Raw genomic sequence first — 24,980 nt, forward strand, 5'->3', positions numbered from 1 at the left:
TTCACCATGATTCCTTTGCTTCCAGAACCCGTAAGCCCCCTCTTTTTTGTGAATGTATTAACATCACTTGACTATCTATTTTCCTTTTTTAATCTTAGATGTCGTGAATGCATTGGCTAATTCCTACTTCACTTTCGAGTCTGTTAACATCATGCTGTAAAGTCCTTCTCAGAACGAATTCAAATGTCCTTTGCCTGACCATATTGCCTTTGGCAAATGGTTCAGAACCAGAAGCTACTCCATGTCATTAATTATGATTCTCTTGGGGACCCTGCCCTTGATCACGATCAGGACCTAGGGGCGTCGAGGGCCTGTGTGTTGCCCTCGTGTGACATAGATTCTATTGAGATGAGCATCCCGTTGGTCTGGCTGGCTGGATGAATTGAGCATCAATGCATTTTCCCGTCTATGATTTTTGGATTTGGCGGCACCGAGGCTCTTTTATACTAGCAATGTTCAAATCTGAACAATGCAGAGTGAGTATGGTGATAGTACGACGGTGGGCAAAGGGTATCCATACTCGTCGCCAGGGCATCAATATATTACCGCCCGTGTTGTTGGTATCAATCTTCCCCAGACATATATTTTGTCCGATCATCCCAAGCCAATGTTAATAGGTGGGGGATCATGAAATTAAGCAAAGTCAAATCATGGTACCCGTGATTGCGATCTGTCATTATAAATCGATGATAGACCCAAGAATGGTCAATTTTATGTTGTCTCTATTCAAGTTATGGATGGGTGAGGTCACATATAACTATATCCGGTCCGCTCAGGTACAAATGTACATTCCTCGGAGTATTCCAAGCCCCCGCGCGTTAGAACCCGAAACTACGAATCATCAGAGGCACTCCCAACTTTATGACCATGGCCATGTGGACGACTGCCCTGATTTCGTCCCGTTCCCCCAAAATCCAAGCCCTCAAAAGCTTACTGCGAGGACGCCTGGCCCCATTGGCCTCCCAAAAATAGGCGATCCACAGGTCGTGATTTCAAAGGCGGACCGCGCTTCCAACAACCAAACGGGGCGAGCTTCGTACAATTTCCGAACTAAACAGGACAAAGACGATTCTTGATGCACAACACAAACACCGTGGCCTCGGAGCCATCAAATACACCCCGCACGAGGGTCTTGGCCTGACGGGAGAACAATGAAACTCGCCAGCAGGGCTGTGGTGTCCTGCGGTCTGCCTCGTGGGAGTGGGCGGCCCCTCTACATCGAACGGGACATCCAGGGCCAATGATTAACACCCTGCAAACCTGAAACCGCCAGGAACATGACACTGATTTCAGAGTATAGATCGCAGTACTGACTCGCCTGATAGGACAAGGCTTAGATCTCATGTTGCATTGCGGGAAGCCGGCAAAGACGACGTTCAATCTCTAGTTAGGTTCAATCTCTAGTTAGGTTCAATCTCTAGTTAGGTTCAATCTCTAGTTAGGCCTTGTGTGGCAGTGAAGGCCAACAACTATTCCGGCCCCAACAAAGGATTCGCATCCTCCCATCAGCTTAGAACAGAATCTTTACGATCAAACAAGAGGGGCTTATAAGGCGACCCGAACCCACAATAGAGTGATGGGTCTTTTGAACGCCTTGCCAACTATCTATACTCCATCCAGAGTACTAAATCTGGCAGAGGAGTAAACTAATTTGACTTGGTCAACAGTTACAGTTCGCACGGTTCGCCCTCGCTTCAAAGGTATAACACGAACGAGATTCGCTCTTGGCAAAGGGACCCTTTGATCGACGATTCTGAAGTGGCTTTCTCTCGTGAATGCCGGACCCCGTTTCCAAGACCTTGATCTTCGGTCCCGGATACGAGCTCTCCACGACGATCCACTGTTTACGTCTATCCAAGCGCACGCCATTCGTGTTCAAAGATAGAAATTCGGATTAATCTATAAAGACTGGCGGGTTCGGCCCCATATCCATGCCCCACGAGATGCTATTCTGCTCTCTATTTAAGAGATCGCAGCTAACATCGTCTCGCCGACGCCGACGCGACTCTAAACTACCTCTCATGGACCTCTCGTCACTCGAGGGTCCTCCCCTCGCCGACCCAAGGGCCAATATCCCTATTAATTCCACATTCCCTCGTATCGAGGAAGAGCCCCCAACGCCGGAAACTCCGAGTCATTATCACAGTTACTTCAACCTCTACACGAAGCCATTACCCCCACGGCCTGCCTCGGCGGACCCTCTGGACTCTCGCCAATCACGACACCAATTATCAAATATCCATACCGCCAACTCTCACACCGATCTTGATCCCTTATGGAGTGATAGCCATCTACGACGCATGCCCGCCCAAAGAGGCAGGAGGAGTCCTTCTAATGAGTTGCGGCCTGGTGACGGCATCACTGCTGCAGATCCAGTACGAGAAGCCCGTTCCCGATCGCCCCCCGTCAATCCATATCTATATACTGAGTGCCGGGTGCCTAGACGGCCTCGAAGTGCGCCTCTCGTTTGGTCGGAAGAGGAGGAGCTATGGGTAGTTACTGGGAGCTCGGCATCGTCACACCGTCCGCAAACCCGGCATAGTCGACCACCCCGGCTCGAAACGCATTTGAGTGAACCGTCCCTAAGCATTGGAGACAACATTGATGAGGAATTGGATCACGGCGCACTCTCGCCTCCGCCTTCGTATGATAGCCATGGCTTTAGCCATACGCACGTGGTTCGACAGCAACGTGGTACGGAGTCACGTTGGGGCGCCGTTGCGCGGCGTATGCATGGTTGGTCGAATGAATGAGCACGCGACACATCTTCTGGGCCTTTTATCTCTTTCTTCATGTAGTGATTATGAAAGAGATGGGGTCATTATGGAGGATAACGATGGAGGATCCAAGACCGCCCCAGCGTTGGAATTTGGGCCGGGATGAAGATTCAAACGGGTCATTGTGACTTGTGCGGATGAATAAAGTTAACGGCTACGTCAAGGTCAAATATCAACCCCATATTTGATGTTCTACCTTGGTCAAATGGGTGTACTCCTTTTTCAAAAAAGCAAATATAAGTACGAAATCTGTGCCTGGAAGCTGAGGCACCGAATGGATGCATTGATGCCCCCGGAGATCGGAAATCGCATGCAGCAGTCCACCGGCTTTCTGTTGTTTATTTTCTGTTCGACTCTGTCTCTGCGGAGACTATGGAGATCTTTTCTGCAATCTTGTCAATATATACCCACTCGGTCCCATTCTCTTGGGATGCAGGGCATTTTTGAGACCATTGCTATTGATTGTTTCAAAACATCCGACTCAACGGAGCTACTCTTTACCGCCATGTTCGGGAGTAAACAACATACTCTATAAAACCTAGCCATACTCGATCATAGGAATAGGATTCGTAATCATTGGCCCTCTAGCTCTCTCTCAGCACATTCTCCGTGACAACGTACATGATTTTTCCCCTCTTCCTGCAGGGAGTTGGTCCCAGCGCTGGCGTGTGCTCTTCCAGCAAACTGCAGGATCCACTGCTCCACCTCAAGGCCTCTGACCTGTCGGATGCTGTGTGGCTGCGAGCACAATCACGAGTCGAGGGCTGCTGTAGACGAATGAATCGATAACTCCACGCCGTATTGACAAGAAGGCATTCATATTGGACCATGTCGACCAGCAGAGAAGAAGCTTCTCGAATTCCCCCAGCCATTGTACTTTTACTGTGCCGTCATGTCCGACAGGAATTAGTCGACTCCACGTCTCCAGTTCTCTTGCGCGCTAACACAGACCAGCGGCTCTCCAGCCTCTGGAATAATTTTTTCGTGTCCCGCCAGTAGCCAAAAGAAAAGGACGGAAGGATATGGGAGGGAAGGATGAACTGGATAGTATAAGCTATATAATCTGTCCAAAGTACGGGGCGGGGGGGGAAATCCTCCCCCCCCCTCCTTTCTCTCAATAGATTTGCTTCAGAGGATATATACTGTTAAGTATACCGTTGTTTTTCTCCGCGTATGTCTGGTCGATAGTACGTTGCTGGTCTACATTAGCATCCTCCGCCCCTGACAGGTGCGACTAATGACCGATAACCTGATAAATTGATGACCTGATCATGGCTGAACGGACCTGACCTATTGTTTTTCTTTTTCACCTTGGACCTTTCTACTTTTCTACTTTTTCATCTTCTCTTTTCCCCCATTTTTACTCCCTCTGCATTCGACTCGACTCTCTATACAGTTTTCGAGAATCCAATTTTCCAGATCCGAACCGTGGTTGAGCCCATCCCGATTTCCGCGTTTCTACCGCCTTCGTCGTCCTTCGATCCCCTCCGAGAAAAAAAAAAAGCGAGGGCCCCAAACCCACTAATGGTCCAACTCGCCCACATCTTCAAAAAGGATAAGGACAAGGACCGGGCGAAAGATAAACCAGAGAAACCAGATTCCTCTGCTGCCTCCACCGCAAGACCACCTTCCACCGCTTACGATCTCCCCGACCCTCCTCCCCTCTCCCCGCGACCTTCTTTCTCCAAGTCACCCACCAAATCAAAGTCGCCTTCTAAATCTTCCTCTAAATCCCCCTCCAAGTCGCCCACCAAGTCCTCCTCGCCGAGTAAGAATCGCTTTTCGCATAGTCGCTCTTCCTCTTCTACTTCTACTCAGAACGCCCCCTCCTTCAAATTCACCCGGTCTTCACGAGACCAGGATCTTCACCCGCTTAATCTTCCACCCGACGAGCTACGCCGTCGACTCTCGGCCATGGCCGCGTCCCGAGATGACCAGCGGAGCTCAATGGACATTGATCCGCAAGAGCCTCAGTTGAAGCAGAATGGTACCAACGGCGCTGAGGAGCGCAGCCCGACTCCCCCGCCGCACAAGTCCTCCGGTTCAACCGATGAGGCCGATTCGTTCAAGTTGGCGGGTAACAAATTCTTCAAGGATGGCGACTACCGCCGCGCCATCGAGGAATACAACAAGGGTATGCTTTTTATCTGAACTTTTCCCACTCGGTCGCCTTGATATACAGGCGCTGTATTACCGTGCAGAATTTGGCTGAGACTTGGCTTTTTTTGTCATCTATAGCAATCGAGATCAATCCGAACTCGTCGGCCTACCTGTCTAACCGGGCGGCCGCTCACATGTCCGCGAGGCAATACCTGAATGCGCTCGAGGATATTGAGCGGGCTCACGACCTCGACCCTACCAACCCCAAGATCATGCACCGTATGGCCAAGATTCTGACCAACCTGGGTCGGCCAGCGGAGGCTCTGAGTGTCCTGTCCCGGGTACCCGATGCGAGCGCGACCGACCGTGCCCCCGCAGAGAAGATGCAGAAGTTCATCGCACAGGCTGAGGAGACGTTGGCAGAGGACCGTGGCGGATCGATGGCTATCTTCTGTCTGGACCAGGCCCGTCAAGGCCTGGGCCAAGGCGTTAAGGAACCGCGCAAGTGGACCCTCCTGACCGCCGAGGCACAGCTGAAGATGAACAACAGTAACTCTCTGGGCAAGGCACAGGATCTCGCCATCACCTTGCTTCGTGAGAACAGCCAGGACCCGGATGCAATGATGATCCGTGCTCGCGCCTACTACGCCTCTGGAGAGACCGAGCAAGCGTTGAAGCTGCTGAAGATGTGCCTCGGGCTGGACCCGGATATGAAGCAGGCCATCAAGCTGCTGCGCATTGTCCAGAAGCTCAGCCGTACCAAGGAGGAGGGTAACGCCGCCTTCAAGGCCAAGGATTACCGCCGTGCGATCGATCTCTACGCCCAGGCCCTCGAGGTCGACCCCACCAACAAGGATATGAATGCCAAGATCCTGCAGAACCGAGCTCAGGCTTACAATAACCTCAAGGAGTATGACTCGGCCATCCAGGACTGCACCGAGGCGCTCCGCTTGGATCCCGGCTACGTCAAGGCGATGAAGATGCGCGCCAAGGCGTACGGTGGTGCCGAGCGGTGGGAAGATGCCGTTCGCGAGTATAAGAGTGTTGCAGAGAGCAACCCTGGCGAGAAGGGGATTCAGGAGGATATCCGCCGGGCTGAGTTCGAGCTGAAGAAGTCTCAGCGCAAGGACTACTATAAGATTCTGGGGGTGACCAAGGAGGCTTCTGATAATGAGATCAAGAAGGCCTATCGCAAGATGGCTATTCAATACCACCCGGATAAGAACCCGGATGGTGAGCACGGCGACGAGAAGTTCAAGGAGATTGGCGAGGCCTACGAGACTCTGATTGACCCTCAGTAAGTTTTCTTATCCCGACTCTGGTATCTGCCATTCCATGGAACCATTCTAACCACATTCCCTCTCTTCAGGAAGCGTGCTGCTTACGATAATGGCGACGACCTGATGGACCCATCTGATATGTTCGGCGGCGGCGGCTTCGGCGGTATGCATGGAATGGGAGGAATGGGCGGTATGGGCGGCATGGGCGGCATGAACGGCACACACATCAACATCGACCCCAACATCCTGTTCAACATGATGAACGGTGGCGGTGGTGGTGGCTTCGCCTCAGCTGGCGGCCATCCCTTCGGCGGCCAGGCTCGCGGTGGTGCCGGTGGATTCCCCGGCGGGTTCCCCTTCTAGACGAGCCGACCTCCGTCAATACCTCCCTTCCTTCTCTACGACCCGATATAACTCCGCTAACTGGGGAGCACAAGACAGCAGCTCTTGCTGCCAGTCGAGTCCCGAACCCCGAGACTCGAGCATACCAGCTGCTCGGTCGTGACTTCATCCCCGGAACCCGGGGCGACCGACCTATTATTTGCATGGCCCTCCGAACAACGAAATCTTAGAACGCTATTCATCTCCTCAAACCTGCACGTAGACGACATGATCGATTACAAAAAGGCGTTTTTTGTTCCTCCTTGACTTCCGTCTCATCTTCATCTGTCGTGACCCAGCGGTGTCTTGCTTTCCCCGTCTCTTACCATACCATACTTCTCTCACGGAAGCAACATGATTCCCATATGATAGACCCTTGATTTTGCTTTTCCTTTTTCGATATCATCTTTTCTGCTTATTTTTCTCACTTGAAGTTGGATTCAACGTTTTCGTTTCACTTTTCTCTCAGTTCCTTTTCACTTCTTCCTCATTCTTGATGTCTTACTGGATCGAGTCCGTTACCTTGGGGTGCTGGTCTTGTATAGCTGGGGCTGTGGGCTGCTTGGAATGATGCATAGAATTTAGTGGTTGTGGCAGGCATCTTGCATTGACAGACGGATGAAATTGGAAGAGATTTTACGTGGCTGGGAATTACTATACATCAGATATCATATATGGCGTTAGATTCTTTTGTGTTCTTGGTTCAACACTGGAGATCATTTGTATTCCTTACGTCTTTGATAAGTTGCTAGCATCCTTTAGAGTATGACTTTGCTCTATAAAAACAAGGACATCACATGATTGACTGAGTATATCATTTCTACATTCTGTATGTCCTTCGGAGATATCAATCACCTCTTCAGAGCCACCCTACAAGATGAAGGCGGTCGTTGATCGATCTTCCCAGACTGTAAATGGTCTTACATTCGACAGTACCACCAGTCACGTCTATACTTCCTACTTGGCCGCTTATGCTTATGATGAACCTATATTCAGAAACAAGTCCACAAATCCACATCAAAAAGATCATTCATACTATGTACGTCTCCCTTTCTATCTCAACATCCAGATGTAGATCAACTATACTTCAACCGCAACAAACACAACATTCAAAATACAAAAAAACAAGCAAATATGTCGGGGGGATATCTCGAAACTATATGGTGAGGGGGCATGCCAAACGAATGAATGTACTGGAGAGAAAGAGAAAGAGTATGCAGCAAACTCCGCCGCTAATGAGAAATGAAACGAAGTCAAGAGGCTGATCGAGAAAGCAGCAAAACGAGACATGACGAGGGGTGTATATAGAAGAAAGATGGATGACCCGTTTCATCAGATAAGACCAGCTGTGCTGCACAATTGCTTCACCGAGAGGAGATGTGCAGCCCAAGCTGTATGAATCTGACAATGGAAAATATCTTCAAGTATAGCCCAAGTTGCTAAGAACGGTCTTGCAGTCCGGAGCCGGCAGCGCAGAAACACCCAAGGCACGGACGAGAGCACCACCACGCAGACGCTGAAGACCGATGGCAACCTTCCAAGCCTCTGTATCTTGCAAGACAAAGACGTATCGCTTGCCCTCTTGATCACGCAAACTGGCGCGGAGAACGTGGAGACCGCGGAATTCGGCCCCAGCACTCGGCGAGGCAAGGCGGCAGGTGTTCTTACAGACTTTGAGAAGGGTGGCCGTGAATGCGTCCGATTCCTCGTTGGTGGGCACGGAGTGTGCTGCACCGCTGCGGCGGAAGGAGAATGGATTGGTGGAGGCTTGTTGCTTGGTGCCCTGTGGGGTTCCCATTTGGGGACACCATACCTCTGCTAGTTTCAGGGTCCAGGCCTTGACGTCCCATTCTCGCTGTCCAACTCCTCGAAGGTCGTCATCAACAAATAGACCTTCGGTGGTCATTCGCAGAACGAGTCCGTCGGTCACCATGCCCTGTCCAGAAACTAGCTGGGCCACTGGCGTCTTCATGAACGCGTTGGTGAACTGGTATACACCCAAGATCACGATCTTGTCTGGATCCTTGGTAGAGTAAGTACCGCGATGAGATGGAGGAGGCGTAGTTCGTGCTGTCGACTGAGAGGGAGCATAGGAAGACTCCGAGTATGCTGAGGACCCGGATGCTTGCCCATATGGTCGTCGCGGACGGTCATACGGCCGAAATGAATAGGCATCGTCTTCGATGGTTGTCTTGGCCGTTGGAAAAGGCGGTTTCTTAGGCGAGGGAGTCCGAGGCGTGCCGGTTGCGCTTCCAGCCTTGGGTGGTGCCTCTTTCTCTTTCTTAGCGTCCTGCGCCTTCTTCTCAGCGTACCTCTTGGCTGCCGCTTCTTTGAGCGCAGCAAATTTGGCCATCGCCTCCTTCTGCGCAGCGGCCTTTTCTGCTGCTGCTTTCTCGGCAGCCTCCTTTGCCGCTTTCTCCTTGGCTTCTGCTTCACGTCGTTCGGCTTCGGCTTTGGCTTCGGCGGCGGCCTTTTCCAGCTTTGCACGAGCTTCGGCAGCTTCTTTTTCGGCACGTTCGCGAGCCTCTCTGGCTTCTCTCTCCGCCCGTTCGCGGAGCTCTTTAGCTTCCTTTTCTGCTCGTTCGCGGGCCTCTCTCTCTGCTTTCTCCCTGGCAGCAGCCATCTCACGCTCGAGCTGTTCGCGGCGCTCTTTCAACTCCTTCTCCATCGCCTCTCTTTCTCGTTTCCTCTCTTTCTCCTTTGCTTCAGCCTCTCGCTTGCGCCTAAACTCCTCCATCTTCCGGCGCAGCTCTTCCTTTCGCTTCGTCTCTTCTCGGGCCTTTTCCCACTCGTCGCCGTTGGGACCATGATTGTTGTGATCAGTCTTGGGAGGAGGCGCAGAATCAGCCCCAGCGCCATGTTGATTGCCAGCATACTGATTACCTCGGTTTGGTCCACCTCCAAAGTTTCCACCTCCTTGTTGTCGGTGTTGTTGGCCCGATCCACCATTACCTCCATGTTGTTGTTGTTTTTGCTGCTGTTGCTGTCCGGGTCCATTGCCATAGTTTGCTCCGGATGATTGATTCTGGGAGTTTTGTCCACCGGAGCCTCCAAAGGACCCAAAGCCACCGCCGAATCGCTTGCCGCCGTTGGAACTACCGTTGGACTGACCTGACTGGGACATGCCAAAGGCCCAACCAGCCACTCCGACTCCAAGTGCAACCAGTATCATTCCCACGTTGGTGTTGCTGGCTGCGGCTGCGGCCATGGCGGCATAGTACCATTTCCTTGCGATCGGTGCGATAAACGACCAGATCACAACCACCAATAGCATGCTTGCGGCGCCCGCAATGAAGCTGTTTCTTTGGCATTGCAGGGATGGAAGGTAAAGGAAGCCGGAACCTGCAGAATGAGGCGGGACGATAAAAATGTCATAGTTGCCCGGTGGCATGTCGGAGGCCTTGCGATATTCGCCTTCGGTGGTATGAGGGTTCTCGCCATGAGGCGGTGGCGGGGGTGGTGGACCATCCATCTCAACTGATCAATTTCTTGGAAACTGTTCGGATGCGATCGTGATACAATTGTCGGCTCGATCGATGGGAATCGCAATCGTTGGATTCGCGATAGTTTCCAACACCGGTATCTCCTCTCTCTTCGATATCTCAGTATATATTCTGGTCGGGGCCAGTATCCAGACTGGTCTTCCCACTACCTCGATGTGATGGCCTGATCAGACCTCAATTAGATCGGTTTTCAGCGTTGATGCAAATTGATAGCCAGGTCATGTTCGTCGAGGTGGGAGATCTGCACTGAGGCCCGAGGCCACTCAGTGCTCGGGAAGCCGGTTCGATGGGAATGAAATATTCAATAGAAAAGATAGTATATAATGGACCACCTGTGTCCAGGGTCGAACAGGAGGGGATCCAAAGAATTGGGGCGAGGCAGTGGAGGAAGAAGGTTGCTACGGGGGTCAGGTGGGTTGTTTAGGAGAAGTGGGAGCCGCTAAGGATCGGCGGCTCCATGCAGTGAAGACGTGGCCATCACACACAGCCAAAACAAATCGACTTAAAAATAATTACCCCCCTCCCCGCTTGCCTGGCAGTGTTAAGACTGTCGGATTCCTCCAGAGAAAGAGAATTTGGTATATCTGGTGATGTGGAATTCCTCGGGGTAGCCACGCGATTGTAGGCCTCGTTATCAGTGGATGAACCAGTGGTACAGCATGGAGGGATACCAGGACGGAGATTGTCTACAGCTGGTCCTTGCTTGAGCCCAGACCGGATTGATGAATGTGGGGTTTTTGACAAGGGGGGTTTAAAGAGATAACGATCATTTTAAAGAGCCTCTACTGTTCTATTTATTCGATGCTAGTTGTGAGGAGAGAGCAATTCACTTGGTATACTTGTTGAGCCGACAAAGTATTTGTTTTGGTTTTGCCGTTCTGGGAAAAGTGCCGCTTACGTCATGACATCTCTTTTGGATGCCTCAGGCAGTCACGGACAACGCTGAGATTCTCCGTTGCTGGGCACAACAGAACGACAAGTAGCCACAAGAACAACTCGAAACCGTCGAGTAGAGTTCATTTGGCTTCTACAGACGTGGTTTACAAGATTTGCAGTCTCGTTTCAGCCTTCAGTTGGATCTTAGTAGGCCATTTGCGTGTCAACCACACTCAGGCATATCCATGTCCAGTCCTCCAGTACACTGCACTTTGTAAGGTCAAGAGGTATCGTATCACCATGTATATTACCGAGGGACAGGACGGAGAACTGGGTCGATATTGCGGTCAAGCGGTTGGGGAAAGATAGTTCGACCGTAGTGGGTCCGTTGTGATACTCGAGAGGTCAACAGTGATCTGGCTGGAGTATGTGCTTGTCATCGTCGGATAGAGAAACAATCATGTCCGATGCCAAGTAGAAGTGACCAACGTGACCGGATCAGACATCAAGGGATATCAACGGCATCTGTTTCAAAATCAGCAGCCACGATAGATCTCATGGTCGCGCTCTCCAGCAACTATCAACAGTCAGAGGTCCCATGATCAGAGCAGGCGATGCGGGACCCTGATCAAGCCCAGACAGCCAGACGAGGCGGCGTTCACAAGCCGTGTGTGGTCCACAATAAAGTCATATTGAGCCGTCACCGCTGTCTGTAGTCAAGAAAAGAACAAAGTTTTCCACCGTATGGAATGACGGAAGTAAATGATCCTCGTCAAAAAGTCCGGAAACCAAAGCAGCACCAAGGAACGTGACCCGCCGCCGATGATTGGATGCTCTTCCCCTCGAGATCCCATCGCTCGCTGGCTCTCCTCTCACGCTTGGGATCGCCCATCTGTCCATCTTCCTTGGAATTAACCAAGTTTCTCACCTCGTTAGTTCGCTTACCTGTTGCGGTAGTCAGGTACTACCCCCCCAATCTTCAATTTACTCCGCCCTCCCCGCCAACCTGTCCTTCTTGGCCCCATTCCCAGGCATCCATCACCTCCTCCTTCTCCATTCTCCTATGCCGCGTCGATAGCCTCCAAGGCCCGAATTCCCTCCTCTTCCTCCCTCTTCCTCCTCCTCGCTCAACTCCTCCTGCCCTGCCAGGGCAATACAGACCGCCATGTCTGCCTATCAATCTCATGCCCACGCCCAGCAGGGCCACGCTGCGGTCCCGCGACAGTTCCCCGCGTTCAACCCGGTCGCCGCTGTTACCGCACCCGCGGGGACCTTTCTCCCCGGGACCAAGGTCCAGGTGGGCGGCCATCGCGTGGTGGTGGAGAAATACCTGTCCGAGGGCGGTTTCGCTCATGTCTACGTGGTGCGGCTGCCAAAGCCCGTCAACGGCACGGAGACGGCAGTGCTGAAGCGGGTTGCCGTCCCCGACAAGTCGGCTCTGGCTAGCATGCGCACCGAGGTAGAGACCATGAAGAAGCTCAAGGGACACCGGCATATTGTCAGATATATCGATTCGCATGCCTCGCAGTTACAAGGAGGCGGATACGAGGTCTTCCTACTCATGGAGTATTGCGGGGGCGGTGGTTTGATTGACTTTATGAACACCCGGCTCCAGAACCGGTTGACGGAGCCAGAGATTGTCAAGATCTTTTCGGACGTGGCCGAGGGAGTGGCTTGCATGCACTACCTGAAGCCACCCCTGCTCCATCGAGATCTTAAGGTAGAGAATGTTCTGATCTCGCGCTCCCAAGGTTCGACCATCTATAAGCTGTGCGACTTTGGATCTTCGGCGCCTCCCCGTCCGGCTGCTACATCGGCTGCCGAAGGTCGCTTGATCGAAGACGATGTGCAGCGCCACACGACAATGCAGTACCGCAGTCCGGAGATGATCGATGTTTACCGGAAGCAACCAATTGACGAGAAGAGCGACATCTGGGCGCTCGGTGTGTTCTTGTACAAATTATGTTACTATACGACTCCATTCGAAGAGGTTGGACAAATGGCCATCCTCAACGCTAGCTACAAATTCCCCGCATACCCTCAATTTTCGGATCGGTTGAAGATGTTAATTGGTAAGATTTCCGATTTGAGGAGCGCCTGTTTGAGAAGAGATGACTGACTGAAGACGTGCAACAGCAATTATGCTTAAGGAGAATCCACAGAAGCGTCCGAATATATACGAGGTGGTCAAGGAGGTTTGCGACATGCAAAAGAAGGAGGTTCCAATTCGCGATGTTCGTTTTTCCAGTGTGACACCCGATAGCTGGATCGAATATACTAACCGCTGGGCATTTAGATCTACTCCAATCGGTCAGTCTCCGAAGTGCGACGGAATCAGGAACTGCCACCTACGCCAACGGAAGCGCCGGCGGTGGGGGCTACATTCTCCCCTCCCATGCAGGAGACTGAGATCATTCCCGAGATTGCACCCATGCGAAGAGGCCGGCCCGGGAAGCCTCAATCGTCTGCGCATAGCTCGGCTAAACCCAGTCCTTCTCCATACCGCGGTGGTTCTAAGACATCATCTCACGATCCCTTTGCAGCATTGGACGGAAATTCAAAGAAGAATGCGGATGAGCTATCGAACCGATTCCCAACGCTGGACCAGTTTGATATTCTACATGAGAAGGGAGACAAGTTTGAGTTTGAGCCAACTGTGAAGGAAACCAAATCCGAGGATGAGGATCTTTCGCAGAGGCTCACAAATGCGCTGGCTGACGATGCTTTTGCACGACGGGCCTCTCCAGAGCGACAAGCGCCTCCCGCAGATCGGCGGTCGCAGATCTCGCCCGTGCGGTCACAGAAGCCTCAGGAGGTGTCTACTCGGCAACAAGCTCCTCTATACCAGCCAACTCCTAAGCGACCTGCAATGGTCTCCACGGGTACCATGACATCTCCTTCTCAAACACCTCGTCTGCAAGAGCCGAAGATTTCGAGTCGACCAATCTGGCGCGTCCCACCTTCTGACGAGCGACGACCATCCAGCCAGCCTTGGACGGAGGAGGAACAGAAAGTCTCCGGATTTAAGGCCCCGTCACCGCCATCGGCCACTTTGAGGCCGGAAGCGAGTCCACGTCTGTCTTCTGATCGGTTGTCCAGTCACTCTACTTCTGCGCGTCCCTCCATGGAGACTCTACGACGCCCATCCGGCTTGGAAGCAACTGATCCAGTTAGTCGATCCAAGTCTGCTATTGGGAAGGCGCGCCCTGTCTCTGTCCAAGCTTCATCTCGTTACGACCTCCCGCGTGACTCGGAGACGTCACGCTCGTCTTTGGATCTCTCGCACCTGCAATACGAAGGCGGTGCTCCCCTTCGGCCGGTGCGCACGGAGATTGATCGGGACTATGAGCGAGCCAACATTTCCTCGGATATGGACTATTTGCGCGCGAAGGAAGAGGAGGAAAGCAACCGTAAGCGCGAGAAACGGTCGAGCAGCGGCGCCAAACATGCCAAGCGAGGAAGCTTGTCTACTTTGTCGTTGTCTGGAAGCAAGACATTGTTTGCCGGTCGTTTTGGCGAGGCATTCCGCCGCTTCGAAAGTACAAACCAGGAAAAGGCCTCCACTCCGACAGCGGAAGAATATCCTCAGCACCAAAAGTCCTTGATGGGCGATTCGGAAGCTTTGGATTCGTCGCCAAATGAGGGGCTTTCATCATATGAAGATGATGTTTTGGAAGATGTGGACCGCGATGATATCTCTCCGGAAATGCGCCGTGAGCTCGAGCGCCGCCGGCTCTCTCAGGAAGAGAAACGCGTTGCCAATGCTGCAGCGGAGTATAGGCGCCGGGTCGCCGAAGGCGATGGAAGCGGCCAGCATCGATCTCGAGCGATTTTGAACCGGGTGCAGAATTTCATCGGCGAGTCCAACAAGCCCCAGGTGGCTCCCAAGACCGCAACTGGGTATGGGAAATACACCGATTCCAATGCTTTGCAGGCAAAGCAAGGTGGCAGTGAAAACCGGCCCCCCTCCTCAGGCACGCTTCCCATCTCGCGTACCCCCGGTCCCATTTACGGTGCTCGCGAAGGGACCATGGCCCCTCCAGACCGTCGTGAAGGTGCCAGTGCCCCCGCAGATCTACCTCAGTCTGCCACCGCCAACTCTACCGGTTACTCATCTGCTCGTCCCCCATCACGACCTACAGCCCCACCGAAGCCAAAGAACCTGCGTGTAGGCGCGCAGGACTCATCCCGTCCTGGAACAAGCCAAGACCGCAGCCCCTCCGTAGCGACACCGACGAGCCCCGGAGGAGAAGACTGGGAGGCGAACTTTAGCCGGCGATTCCCAAGTCTTTCTGGCCTAGAGATGGAAACGGAAATTGAGGTGCCGAAATACCCCAAGCTCAGAACCCGGGAGGTCTAGAAAAGGGGTGTATGTTCCTCGGTGTTGATAGATGTGATTTGTCTTTGGTTCGATGTGTCGCGGTTCTTTAGCGTGTTTCTCCTAGATCGGGTTGTTGGCCCGTGGGGAGTGTATGATGTCTTTGTCGAGGTGATGCATATAGAGAGAAGTGACATATGATTCATTTGAACAGAGCTCTTGTCCAGATATCCGGTAGCTGTAGTAAGATCTAGCAAGCATTGTGTAAATGTGAGCTTGTGTTGTGTCAATATCAAAATCCGTAGTTAGGGAGAGAGTTTACTAGCAGCAGAGTTAAAAAAGAGTTGTAGCTAGACTCAAAGGGGACAGAGGACAAGGTCACAATTTTCAGGGATTAACTTATCATTTCCGGCACATTGCTCAACGGACTCAAATACTGGCCTCTGGCCCCGGCTAGTCTTCAGGACGTACACCATATCCTAACTGTCTGCATCCCCCGCTAGCATGGACCCTGATATGGGGAGGAACTTACAGCAACATATTCGGAACTTGGATTACTGGATAGATGGCTAAGGATGGACTTCACCACTGGGGATATGTGATGTGGGATGCGGCGCGACTTGAGCGTACAGGCGCCAGAGAGGTCCTGGCAAGGCAATGGGACGCGCAATGGGGAGAAGATGATTCAAGAGATCATGTGTACTAGGAGTTTCCAAGGAGTCAAATCGAAGTACCAAAATCAACGAGGTTTCAGAGCGAATTGGTGTCATGGTGGTATGTCTGTGTGAAGACAGGATCTTACATCGGGGCGGCCGGAATTCCGTTAGTTCTTAAGTACTGCACCTCTCAGCATAGTGTCGGTCGCGCCGCGTTGTAAAGAAACCTATACATCAAATTAACTAATTGATACCTAGTTCCATGATCTTTACTATGAATTACATACACATGTGCATCATCCCTGGGCAGATTTGTAGAGACTCACTTAGGTCGCTCAATCACAACTGGACGCTGTTTAGGATCTCTCTCATACCTTGTAGACCAAGGCGAAAGAGCGAGCCGAGGACTACAGAAGCCCGGGTCCTGGCTCAATGGGCTGCTCCCCTCAGTGCTTTACTTGGCAAGCGTCCAATACGATGTGACAGTCACCCCGTTCTAGGCAGTCAGCTTGGCGGCTCTGCAAGTAGTGCTATTGCGAAAAGTGGCGCTCGTGTTCTTCGGTATCAAAACCAGCGTAGTTGTACACGATTAGTTGAGGCAAAAAGTCATGACGCACCCAGTAGAGGGAGATTCCATTTCTACCAATCAGGCCGTGAGATTGGCCTCGTGTTTGATGTAAGAATATGAATAATCGTATTGCTGTCAACCTGTCATCACAGACACTGTGGATTCCCTCGCGACATATAAAGCCGGAAGGAGATGTATTCGAGGATCAGATATGAGCATTCCTCTTCCCGGCACCTCCCATTACTTGGTTTATCTCTCAAATTTTGGCAGCCATGGCGTCCAGCAAAATTGATCATCTCACCATCTTCGCCTCCAAGGAGAACTTTGAACCTCTTATTGAATGGTATAAGAAAGCGCTTTCTCCATTAGGTTACAAGGAGATCATGCGATTCCCTGGAATCGTCGGACTGGGTGCCGAGGTTCCTGACTTCTGGATTGCCCAGAAGGATACGCATGCTCCGGCTGGATTTCACTATGCTTTTACCGCTCCAGGTAATTTTATCTTGCACAAAATCAAGATGGATCCCATATTGATGCATTGATTCCCTCCAGACCGAGCCGCTGTCGACGCTTTCCACAAGGCTGCTATCGATGCAGGAGGCACCTGTAATGGCAAGCCAGGATTAAGAACAGAGTATCATGAGAACTACTACGGAGCATTTGTTTTGGATCTCGTTGGTAATAACGTGGAGCTGGTGAGTTTCCTGAATACACCTCTTCCAACTCGTCCTGCTCATCTGTTTTCAAGGTAACCCATCACCCGGAACCTACCAAGGTCTAGGCACTAGCAGGAAGAATGTGGCTGTCGAGCATTGCAAGCCTGTTTGGTCTGGAATGCATGCCATAAAAACGATTGTATTTCGAAAACGAGGCCAGGTGCGATTCCTTACATGATGTCCTGGGATTTGAGGCAAAGCCAGAAGCATATAGTGTTCCAAATAATTTAGTGTTATGGATAACCAGACCCTGTGTATAGTCTTGCTATATCGACAATTTGAGCCTAATAAGGAATGTGAGCATTACCATCTTGTTTGGTCATGTTACTGACTCCTCGGATCTGTTTTGGCGCTCATGCTCCTAGACAATATCAATCGTATTGCGGTAGAACAGCATAGCATTGACTTTCCGCTGCATGAATTAAGCGAGTCTGGGAATATCTTCGATGTCTAGAAGCTCATCTCGTCGGAGAAACTCACCAAAGACCATCTAGCCTATGCCCTGACATTATCAGAGCAGACTGACCACACAGATGCGGTGTCATATCTTCTATCCATTGGTGTTTCCGTCCAACCTTGCCATGAGGAGAACGCCATTCGCACAAGTAATTACGATCTGCGGAGCCTTTTTTTGACAAATGCTCATGAGAGGAACAAGCAAATAAACTGGACCACACCGCTGCTTATGTATGTTCTATTCTCACCACAATAATGGGGGTTTAGTTGACTTCATCCAGCCGACCATTTCACGATGAAGACCTATGCAAGTGGCTACTCTAGCGAGGCGCCGACCCAAATGCTCAGTGCTACTTTGACATCACTCCTCTATCAATCGCAGTTCAAGTAGCTTTTTCCCGCATTGTGAGGATACTTTTTGATTACGGAGGATCTGCTGAACAGGGACAGCTTCTTCGTTATGCTATTCGAAGAGAGATTGAAGATTGCCTTGAGGTCTTCAAGTTCATTCCGGCCAAGTCGCCACCCATAAATCAAATCCTGTTCAGAAACGATCCTCCGTCTTATTATAAACCTATCTATGGCAAAGAGAAACGACATGATTACCTAGGCTAGAGGCTACGACTCGAGAAAAAGGTTTCCGTGTCTTGGCATGATGCTGAGAGAGCTATACGTGTCAAGGTCCATCAATCTTTCCTGAAAATTCTGTTTTTCTATGCCCTATTTCTATAAAATGTTGAGAAAAGCGTTAAAACATAGCTAATTATATGATTTATAATGATTCAAGGTTTCTTCAGTCCTGTCTCGCCGGGGCAAGCTCAATCTTGCCCACAATAGCATCAATGTTTGCCATGACCTCCGGGGTCAACTTGTCGAGAACCTGCAGCGCCTTGACGTTCTCGACGATTTGCTGGGGGTTCGATGCACCTGTGATAACCGACGAAACGTGCTCATTCTTGAGACACCAAGCAAGCGCCAATTGCGACTGCGTAATTCCGAGTTGCTCGGCAATGGGCTAAAGTTTAATATAGACGTTAACCTTCTGAAAAATACTGGACCGCGGAATAGAATCTCGTGTCGGAGATGAGAGAAATGTAGAGAAGCAGCTCCCAAACGCTCCTACTAACACGTACCTTGAGCTTGATCACCTTGGCAATAGTCTGCCTCCATTCATCATTGCCATACATCGAATTCCTGACCATGTTGCTGAATTTGTCGTTGCTTTCGGCAAAACGCGACCCCGCGGGAGGCTTATCAGGCGAGTCGTTGTACTTGCCGCTGAGCAAGCCCATCTTGATGGGGCTGAAGACAGTCAGGCCGAGGCCAAACCGGCTGTAAAGGCGCTGGAACTCGCTCTCGACCTTCTCGCGCGCTAGCAGGTTATACTGCGGCTGCTCGACGACTGGGGGAATCAAGCGCAGCTCACGGGCGATGCCACAGGCCTCGGCAATCTCGTCGGCTGACCACTCGGAAGTTCCCCAGTAAAAGGCCCAGCCACGCTCGATGACGTGGTTGAAGGCGCGGACTGTTTCCTCCATGGGAGTCAGCCGGTCGGGCCGGTGGGCGTAGACGATATCGACGTATTCAAGGTTGAGACGGTCTAGGGATGAGCGGAGACCCTCGACAATGTGCTTGCGGGAGAGTCCGTGGTTGTTGACGAGCACTTCACCATTGGCGCCGCCCCAATTGAGTTTCGTGCTCACGACAATGTCGTTGCGCTTCCACCCGAGCTTTTTGATGGCCTGGCCCATGACGATCTCTGACTGGCCATCCGCGTAGCTGTCACCTGTCAGTGGACTCGTCTTGACATGGAGTCGCACTCAATCTCACCTCTCAGCGGTGTCGAAAAAGTTAATACCGCAGTCGTAAGCCTGCTTCATGCATGCAATGGTTTTTTCTATCCTCGTAAGATTGGGCGCATTATAGGAGATCAGACTCAAACGAACCATTTTCAACGTGTCCTCCAAATCTACAAAAATCTCGTCAGCATATGGGAATTGGGCAATTGTAGCCAGAATCAAGCCGGATTGAACATACGTGAGCCATCCTCCGAGACCAAGAACCGAGACATGGAGTCCCGAATTCCCTAGCCTGCGGTATTGCATACCCGTTTTCCTAGGTTCTGCCCACGCCATATTTGATTGAGAATGTGATGATGAAGAGGAAGTCAAGTAATTGATTCAATGCGAAGCTCGAAGTTATTGAGAGGTTAAAAAAAGAAAAGAGAGGGAAAAGGACAACGGTGACGTTTGGACCTTCAAAAGAAACGGTGGACCGTGTGACGCGGAGACCCAAAGCGGTTAGACCCGGAGGTGGACGCCCGGGGAAATTCTCGGAGTTGAATCAACGTTATTGAAATGATTGAGAGGCACGCTATTACTTCCTAGGAAAATGGTTGGGACTAGATCCCTTGCAATCCATGTGGCCAATATTTGCCCCACGTGTGGAGGTGGCGACTTCTAGACCAACTGCTAAACCTTCAAGCGTACCAAGGATACCCTGCTTATAGCAAAGGCTCTCATGGGCTCCAAGGGATGCGGTACACACTCCGGTGTTAAGCTGCCATTGAGAGGTGGCCCCTTTGACCTAGGATAGAGCAAGTGTGTGGGAATTATTGAAAGAACATAGTTATTGATGCCCGAGGGATGGTATAATCGGTCAATGTTTGAACTGCTTGCCTAAATTTGAACTTCCACGTACACAATTTCAAGACAGTCTTCAACAATCGAATGGAAATTAAAATGTATTTCAAAAAAGAAAGGCTAATCACGCTGATCAACAAGTGCCAAAAATAAAACAAAAGAGACTTGTGACTTTGACGTCTCGAAAAAGAAGAATGGATCAGAAACTCCATGCTGCTGTATACAACTCATCTCCCCATCGGTCCTACCAACATCATCCGGAGCATGGCACCTTTGCACTATCCCATGCCGTCGCCAGATTGCCTCTCGCATTGAAGATGCTCTCATATGTCTGTGGCTGGGTATTGTAGGCCTCATCCGTGGCCTTGACCACCAGAACGGCCTCGGAAACAGGCTTGCCATCCTCTGGCAACTGCCCCTCGTACTTCCAACGCTTCCAGCACCATGCCCGACTGCCACTCATTTGAGCCTCATCATCCAACAGTTCAGCCTCGTGCCATGTCTTTCCCCCGTCGGCACTGACATCCACACGGATAATCTCGCGCCCTCCACCCGAGTACGCATAGCCTTCTGCGCTGATGGATTGAACATCGCCATTGCTGCCCGTGGTTGGTTCGACGTGTGTAATTGCTGACGTGACGGGCATCTCTTGGATCGATCGAGCCTTTTGCCAGTTGGGATTCTTGACCTCGCTGGGGCAGAAGCTCTTGTAGTCGCGCTGCTGCCACTGGGTGGGAGACTCGTCCTCGGAAATCGTTATCTGGGATAGCCACTTGACGCTGCGTGCTGCGACTGTGCCTGGAACGATGACCCGCACAGGGTAGCCGTGATCCCGCGGCAACTCGGCGCCGTTCATTTCAAAGGCCAACAGGACATCCCCCCAAGGATCGATGGCCTTGCGGATAGGAATGGACGCCCCGTAGGCCTCCATGGCTGAGAAGTGGACATGCTGAGCATCGGCAGGCAACTTCTTGATATCTAGACCAGCATCGGCGAGGACGTCGACAAGTTTGACTCCCTCCCACTCGGCAGTCGAGATGGCACCTGCTTTCCACTGTAGACCGTTTGTCGGCGCTGCACCGTCTGTCATGGACTTGCGGCGATTCCCCGCACACTGCAGCGTAGTCGTGACCTTGTGTTTCTGAAACCTCTCCTTGAGTTCCTTGACGGTGTATGTCCTCTCGCTCCCATCCGTCAGCTCGATGGTAAGCTTGTGTTCTGCTCCGTCGACAGCGGGCACCCAAAAATGATTTCGGACATAGAACAACTCGTTCGGAGTGATGAACTCTCTGAGCCCTGCCTCTGGTGTCTCTGCATTTCGTGGACGAGGCGTCAGTGTCCTGAGACGCACATCACGTTCCGGGTCGTTTTGGAATGGGTCAACGATGGCGTCTTGGGGGACCCGGCCATCCTTCAAATCCGCACCGTCGATCTCGCCAATCTTATATTGTTCCAGAATATCGTAGACATCTTGCCGCTTGTGAATCGTAAAGATGTCCCAGTACGGTTCCAAGCTGCCTCCCGCGGCGGTCAAAATCACTTCACCCCCAGGATGGGCCTGGACCCAGTCTGTAATGTCGTACACTGAAGTTCCCCTGATGACCCAGGGGTTCTTGGATGATCCGTCGTGCTGCTTGACCTCGGCCAGGCGAAAAGTTTTGATTTTGGCCTTTTTGACCTTGATGTGTTTGTTGTCGTAGGAGTCGTCACTCAATAATTGGAGGGAGCCGGCAGCAAACCCAACAGCCAGGGCACTTCTGCTCGCGAGAGCGGCCCACGACATAGTGGGTTTGGGATTTTGGCCAACATGATGCGAATAGGGCCTACTTCCTCCCAGGTGTGTTGGTCGGGGCAGTCGGCAAGGATTTCTTGCATGTCGGGCACAGCTTGTCCAGCAGCTGCTTTCAAGACGTGCCAGTAGTCGGCCAGAGATGGTATACTTCAGCGACATGGTCATGAGCAGTTGTGGGTGATTGTAATATGCCCAGTTCTCAACTGTCGCACCCCGGTGAAGTGTCAAAGAGAGTGTTCAGGCACGGGTGACATTCCTGAGCCCCTCTCTTCTCTATGCTGTAATGGTTTTCTCTCGTAGATGGGAGCTTGCATCTTTCGGGCATTGTTTTGATCGGCGATTGAACAATCGGCGATTCAGAACACGTGAACGGGCTGGTATAGAATCGGCCGATAAGCCCGCCACTAGCCGACGCCACTTCTGTACTCCCCGCATTCTTCACATTAAGGTTAGCATACACATTCTGGGGGTGAATATAGGGTGAGGCTCTGACCGGAGAAAATCTCGGACAAACTGACCCACTCCACATCGACAGAACGATTTCGCACGCTCTGCAGCCCACTAAATCGTCGCTCGGCTGAACTATGAGTCGGAGAAACCATCGGTGGACTCGTGATAATATGTGTCGCTTTGGGGCTAACTACTTAGGGGGGATCTCGGGTTGTCCCCATCTCTCCTCACGACCACGCCTCCGGTTCTCAAGATTGTCAACTTGCTTTGTGTTTGCACGCCACAAAAGACAAGACTTGTTGAAGAATTTTGCTCTTGCCTTGATCAGTCTCATAGTTGAAGAAAAATAATGTCACCGCATCAAGTCCAAGATCCGCCGACCGGGCAACGACGGGCGAGCTGGAAGGAGGCTTCCGTATACCAGATATGGCCTGCCTCCTTCAAGGACTCGACAGGGTCGGGAACGGGAGATCTGAAGGGTGTCATCTCCAAGGTCGACTACCTCAAGAAGCTGGGCGTCGATGTCGTCTGGTTGTCGCCTATCTTCGAAAGCCCTCAAGCTGATATGGTTAGTCTCACATGCCTTTGTTAGAGAGAAGCGCGATTAGATCTTGTAGCACTTGACTGATGCAATTATTTTAACCAGGGATATGACATTAGTAATTACCGGGTGATTGATTCCCGGTATGGTTCTATTGAGGACGTAGATGTCTTGAGGGACAGACTCCACGAACGAGGGATGAAGCTCGTCATGGATCTCGTCATGAATCATACAAGCGACCAGCATGAGTGGTTCAAGCAGTCGCGCAGTTCTCGCGACAACAAATATCGCGATTGGTACATCTGGAAGCCTGCCCGGTTTGATGCGCAGGGCAACCGTCAACCACCTAACAATTGGGTTAGCCACTTTCAAGGTACGTCAAGTTTTGTCCGCAGATCTCAAGGCCACGGATAAAGAACTTATATTAATCTTCATCCTTAGGGAACGCGTGGCAATGGGATGAATGCACAGGAGAGTACTATCTCCACCTCTATGGCAAGGAACAGCCAGATCTGAACTGGGAGAACCCTGCGGTTCGCCGCGAGGTGCATGACACCATGCGATTCTGGCTCGACCGTGGCATCGACGGTTTCCGTTTCGACGTGATCAACTTTGTCAGTAAGGGCACGGAGTTCCCAGATTCATCCAGCGACTTCTTCCCGGGATCTGAGTTCTATGCCGCTGGGCCTCGACTCCACGAGTACCTGCAGGAGCTGGGAAGCATTCTCCAAGAGTATGACGCCTTCAGCGTGGGCGAGATGCCATGCGTCCATGACACAAAAGAAATTATCAAGAGTGTCCAGCAAGACCGAGGCGAGTTCAACATGATTTTCCACTTTGAGCTGTAAGTGCAGTCGGCCCCATTCATTTTACGACATGTCAACGTGCTAACTAGAGTAGAATGGACATCGATCACGGACCAGAGGGCAAGTTCCACCCCGGCCAATGGTCACTCTCGGATCTCAAGAGAACAGTCAACAAGTGGCAGCAATTCATGTACCAGAACAATGGCTGGAACGCCCTGTACATGGAGAACCACGACCAGCCACGTGCCGTGAGCCGCTTCGCCAATGACAGCCCCGAGCATCGTGTGCAGAGCGCCAAGATGATTGCGGTCTTCCTTGGACTACAGGCCGGCACTCCTTTCGTTTACCAGGGCCAGGAGCTCGGCATGCACAATGTGCCTACTGACTGGCCCATGGAGGAATACCAAGACATTGATTGCTTGAATCATTGGAGGTTCGTGCCTAATACAAGCTATGCGGTGACCAAACCGCCAGTTCCATGGAAGCAGTAACTGACTCCTTCAAAACAGACTCAAAGGCGAGAATGCCGACCCCGAAACGCGGGCAATGTTCCGAAGGGAATATCAGAAGAAGTCCCGCGACAATGCACGCACCCCCGTGCAGTGGGATTCGAGCCAGCATGCTGGGTTTACCTCTGCTGAGAAACCCTGGATGGCAGTCAACCCCAACTACACTGCCATCAATGCCGCAGCCCAGCTCGATGACCCCAACTCAGTATTCAACTGCTGGCGATCAGTTCTGGAGACGAGGAAGAAGTACAAGGACATTGTCGTGTACGGGCGCTTTGATCTTGTGGACGAGAAGAATGACAAGATCTTTGCGTACTCACGGACATCGCCCGAGGGTCGGGTCTTGGTTGTGTGCAACTTTTCCGCTGAGAAGGTTGAATGGGTTGGTATCTCAGCGACTGTCCAAGAGGTGATTGCGACAACGACTGGCAGATCTCAAGAGGGTCTAGAGACGGCAGAGGGCCTTCAGTTGGAGCCCTTCGAGGCCATTGCTATGTTGGTAACAGAATAGACAAGTCGGAGGTATTCTAGCTTCTACAGAAACAAATATCAGGAACATTTTTACATGGGTTCATAAATTACAAATCCTACCTACCAAATGCGGATCAG

At 51.6% G+C, this 24,980-nt stretch overlaps 8 protein-coding genes across 8 annotated transcripts; 5 read left to right on the plus strand and 3 right to left on the minus strand.

Annotated features, from left to right (window-relative positions):
• Positions 1-1,943: 1,943 nt before the first annotated feature.
• On the plus strand, positions 1,944-2,753 carry N7496_009901 (uncharacterized protein; the record flags this gene model as incomplete). The annotated part of the gene is made up of 1 exon (XM_056702814.1): positions 1,944-2,753. The coding sequence occupies one exon, from the start codon at positions 1,944-1,946 to the stop codon at positions 2,751-2,753; it is 810 nt and encodes a 269-aa protein (XP_056551814.1).
• A 1,548-nt stretch (positions 2,754-4,301) lies between these two features.
• N7496_009902 (DnaJ and TPR domain protein) lies at positions 4,302-6,520 on the plus strand (the record flags this gene model as incomplete). Its single annotated transcript, XM_056702815.1, has 3 exons — positions 4,302-4,911; positions 5,016-6,174; positions 6,247-6,520. The coding sequence occupies 3 exons, from the start codon at positions 4,302-4,304 to the stop codon at positions 6,518-6,520; spliced, it is 2,043 nt and encodes a 680-aa protein (XP_056551815.1).
• Positions 6,521-7,958: 1,438 nt separating this feature from the next.
• On the minus strand, positions 7,959-10,010 carry N7496_009903 (uncharacterized protein; the record flags this gene model as incomplete). The annotated part of the gene is made up of 1 exon (XM_056702816.1): positions 7,959-10,010. One exon carries the CDS (start codon positions 10,008-10,010, stop codon positions 7,959-7,961), a length of 2,052 nt encoding a protein of 683 aa, XP_056551816.1.
• A 2,072-nt stretch (positions 10,011-12,082) lies between these two features.
• Positions 12,083-15,277, plus strand: N7496_009904 (putative serine/threonine protein kinase; the record flags this gene model as incomplete). Its single annotated transcript, XM_056702817.1, has 3 exons — positions 12,083-12,989; positions 13,054-13,151; positions 13,214-15,277. 3 exons carry the CDS (start codon positions 12,083-12,085, stop codon positions 15,275-15,277), a joined length of 3,069 nt encoding a protein of 1,022 aa, XP_056551817.1.
• A 1,454-nt stretch (positions 15,278-16,731) lies between these two features.
• On the plus strand, positions 16,732-17,240 carry N7496_009905 (VOC family protein; the record flags this gene model as incomplete). Its single annotated transcript, XM_056702818.1, has 3 exons — positions 16,732-16,951; positions 17,012-17,154; positions 17,208-17,240. The coding sequence occupies 3 exons, from the start codon at positions 16,732-16,734 to the stop codon at positions 17,238-17,240; spliced, it is 396 nt and encodes a 131-aa protein (XP_056551818.1).
• Positions 17,241-18,424: 1,184 nt separating this feature from the next.
• On the minus strand, positions 18,425-19,766 carry N7496_009906 (voltage-gated potassium channel subunit beta; the record flags this gene model as incomplete). The annotated part of the gene is made up of 3 exons (XM_056702819.1): positions 18,425-18,646; positions 18,765-19,410; positions 19,462-19,766. 3 exons carry the CDS (start codon positions 19,764-19,766, stop codon positions 18,425-18,427), a joined length of 1,173 nt encoding a protein of 390 aa, XP_056551819.1.
• Positions 19,767-20,526: 760 nt separating this feature from the next.
• Positions 20,527-22,056, minus strand: N7496_009907 (Sulfite oxidase; the record flags this gene model as incomplete). Its single annotated transcript, XM_056702820.1, has 1 exon — positions 20,527-22,056. One exon carries the CDS (start codon positions 22,054-22,056, stop codon positions 20,527-20,529), a length of 1,530 nt encoding a protein of 509 aa, XP_056551820.1.
• Positions 22,057-22,864: 808 nt separating this feature from the next.
• N7496_009908 (glycoside hydrolase family 13 protein) lies at positions 22,865-24,882 on the plus strand (the record flags this gene model as incomplete). The annotated part of the gene is made up of 5 exons (XM_056702821.1): positions 22,865-23,083; positions 23,162-23,429; positions 23,498-23,900; positions 23,957-24,295; positions 24,372-24,882. 5 exons carry the CDS (start codon positions 22,865-22,867, stop codon positions 24,880-24,882), a joined length of 1,740 nt encoding a protein of 579 aa, XP_056551821.1.
• Positions 24,883-24,980: the final 98 nt, after the last annotated feature.

This window comes from Penicillium cataractarum (genome assembly GCF_028827025.1).
Source record: "Penicillium cataractarum strain IBT 29864 chromosome Unknown utg000008l, whole genome shotgun sequence".
Taxonomy (NCBI): Eukaryota; Fungi; Ascomycota; class Eurotiomycetes; order Eurotiales; family Aspergillaceae; genus Penicillium; species Penicillium cataractarum.